The sequence below is a fragment of the Octopus bimaculoides genome, chromosome 24 (assembly GCF_001194135.2).
Source record: "Octopus bimaculoides isolate UCB-OBI-ISO-001 chromosome 24, ASM119413v2, whole genome shotgun sequence".
Taxonomy (NCBI): Eukaryota; Metazoa; Mollusca; class Cephalopoda; order Octopoda; family Octopodidae; genus Octopus; species Octopus bimaculoides.
The window spans coordinates 15,279,532-15,281,508 of record NC_069004.1 but is presented as its reverse complement, the minus strand read 5'-3'; the positions used below and the strand labels follow the sequence as shown (position 1 = coordinate 15,281,508).

General features: G+C 37.6%; 1 protein-coding gene across 1 annotated transcript in view; it reads right to left on the bottom strand.

Moving 5' to 3' along the window:
• Positions 1-6: 6 nt before the first annotated feature.
• Positions 7-1,977, bottom strand: part of LOC106882227 (uncharacterized) — a 21,775-nt gene continuing 19,804 nt past the window's right edge. The window contains exon 3 of the mRNA XM_014932825.2: positions 7-1,328. Coding sequence (XP_014788311.1) covers positions 255-1,328 — 1,074 coding nt within the window. The 3' untranslated portion in view covers positions 7-254. The remainder of the gene's footprint in view (positions 1,329-1,977) is intronic.

Genomic DNA, 1,977 nt, shown 5'->3' with positions numbered 1-1,977 from the left:
ACACACACACACACACACACACACACACACACACACACACACACACACACACACACACACACACATCATAGTTGTGGGGTCACAGCACAGCTATATCAGATACTCAACATCAACCTTCTTACATACAAGTGTAATCTATTCTGTTTAAATGCTACATTTACTTAACTCACCAATTTTCACAACTGTTTTCTTTTAATAACTGAAATGAAAATATATTAGATTTCCTAAAGAAATATTTTCTCTCCTCAAATAAATTAGTTGAAGGCATAAATCTGAGGAGGAAAACTGTGTGTCCATCTAACTGATTCATGCGGAAAAACTACATATTTTTGACAACAAAGTTCAGTTAAATCTTGTTCTATTCCTTTCAGGAATAACCGTATACTTTCTGCACATTCACCAAGATTTAGAGCTAACAGTTCTGGACAGTCGAGATACAGCTGTTGCAACTGACTGCAGCCAAACATGTTTAAATAGCGCAGCAGACACTGTTGAATTGCGACTTTTTCCAAATTGCGACATTTTTCCAAATTCAAATGTGCTATGTTTGAACAGCCAATCAGCGCCATTTGCAGGACATAATCTGTCATTTGGCAGCGATAAAGGACAATAGTTCTTGCTAAGGGAGTGCAGATAGAAAGCAAGTTGAGTTTACAGTCAAAGAACCGTAAGAAACCAACGACCGTGAGAGCTTGGATGACACAAGAATCTAACACCAGTTGATCGTCACTACAGAGGTTGAGTTCTATAGAATCTACGCTGACGCACTGGATAGTCATTGTCTTTAAGGAAGGTAGACCTATCAAAGCTACTTTACATAAATGGTTAGCTATGATATAGACATGACTCACTGTAATAATATCACTCTCCGATTCTGTGTGGAGTAGACGTAAGGTAGGGCTTCTTATGTGAAGTGTTTCACAAGCAAAATCAGCCAACAGACACAGTTCTTGTACATTAGGAATGGTAAATTCATCTAAAGTCAAGCTGTCTTGTGAGATACAACCAAGTTTCAAGCAGATAATCGAAGGATTATTTTGAAGTGTTTCTTTCAAGCTATTCATTTCGATTTCTTCACAGTAAGATAATTCCAATATGGTGAGGCGTTGACTACGAATATTTAATGTCCGTAACACATCACTGCCATTGACAGCCACCCGACGAAGTTTGGACGAGAAAAGCTCCAAATGTTCAATTGATTCTAAACCATAGTCGATTTCTGTCACACGTAAAGAGTCGGCCTCGACGCTGACAAACACAACATTCCACAAGTTGTAAAGATAGAGCTTTTGAAGGGAAGAACTTAAGAGACGGATACCATGGAGATGCTGAAAATAGAAAATAAAAATTTAATAAATTGAAATTTAAACAAATAACAATTATAACTTTAAAGTAATATAAAAAATAACTATAAATAATAAAACTAATAATATTAAAATGGAATCTTTTTTCTTTTTCTTCCTGAAGAAGGGCAGCCAGCCATAGAAACCAAGCCAAAACAGACTATAGAACCTGGTGTGACCCTTGGCCTTGCCAGTTCCTGTCAAACCATCTCCAACCCATGCCAGTATGGAAGATGGATGTTAAATGTTGTTATTGATGATAATGATGATGATGATGATGAAGGCCCAAAATACCGTTTTCTATCCACATTTGATTTTCTTTTGTTACATTGCTGCTATTATTAGATTAGTACAATAAATACATTTATCCCACACAAAACTTCATGCACACACACACACACACACACACAGAGTTATACTTCCACCTAACATTCATACTACCTTCACCACCACCACCACCGCCACCATCACCACCACCACCACCACCACCACCACCACCATGAACATATTCCCTAACCCTACAACAACAACAATAACAACAACAACAAGTAAGGGAACCAGTACGTGGTCACTGGACCTACTAGAAATAATAGTCAACTTTCACATTGTCTCTCAAATTACACCTTGCTGCCTT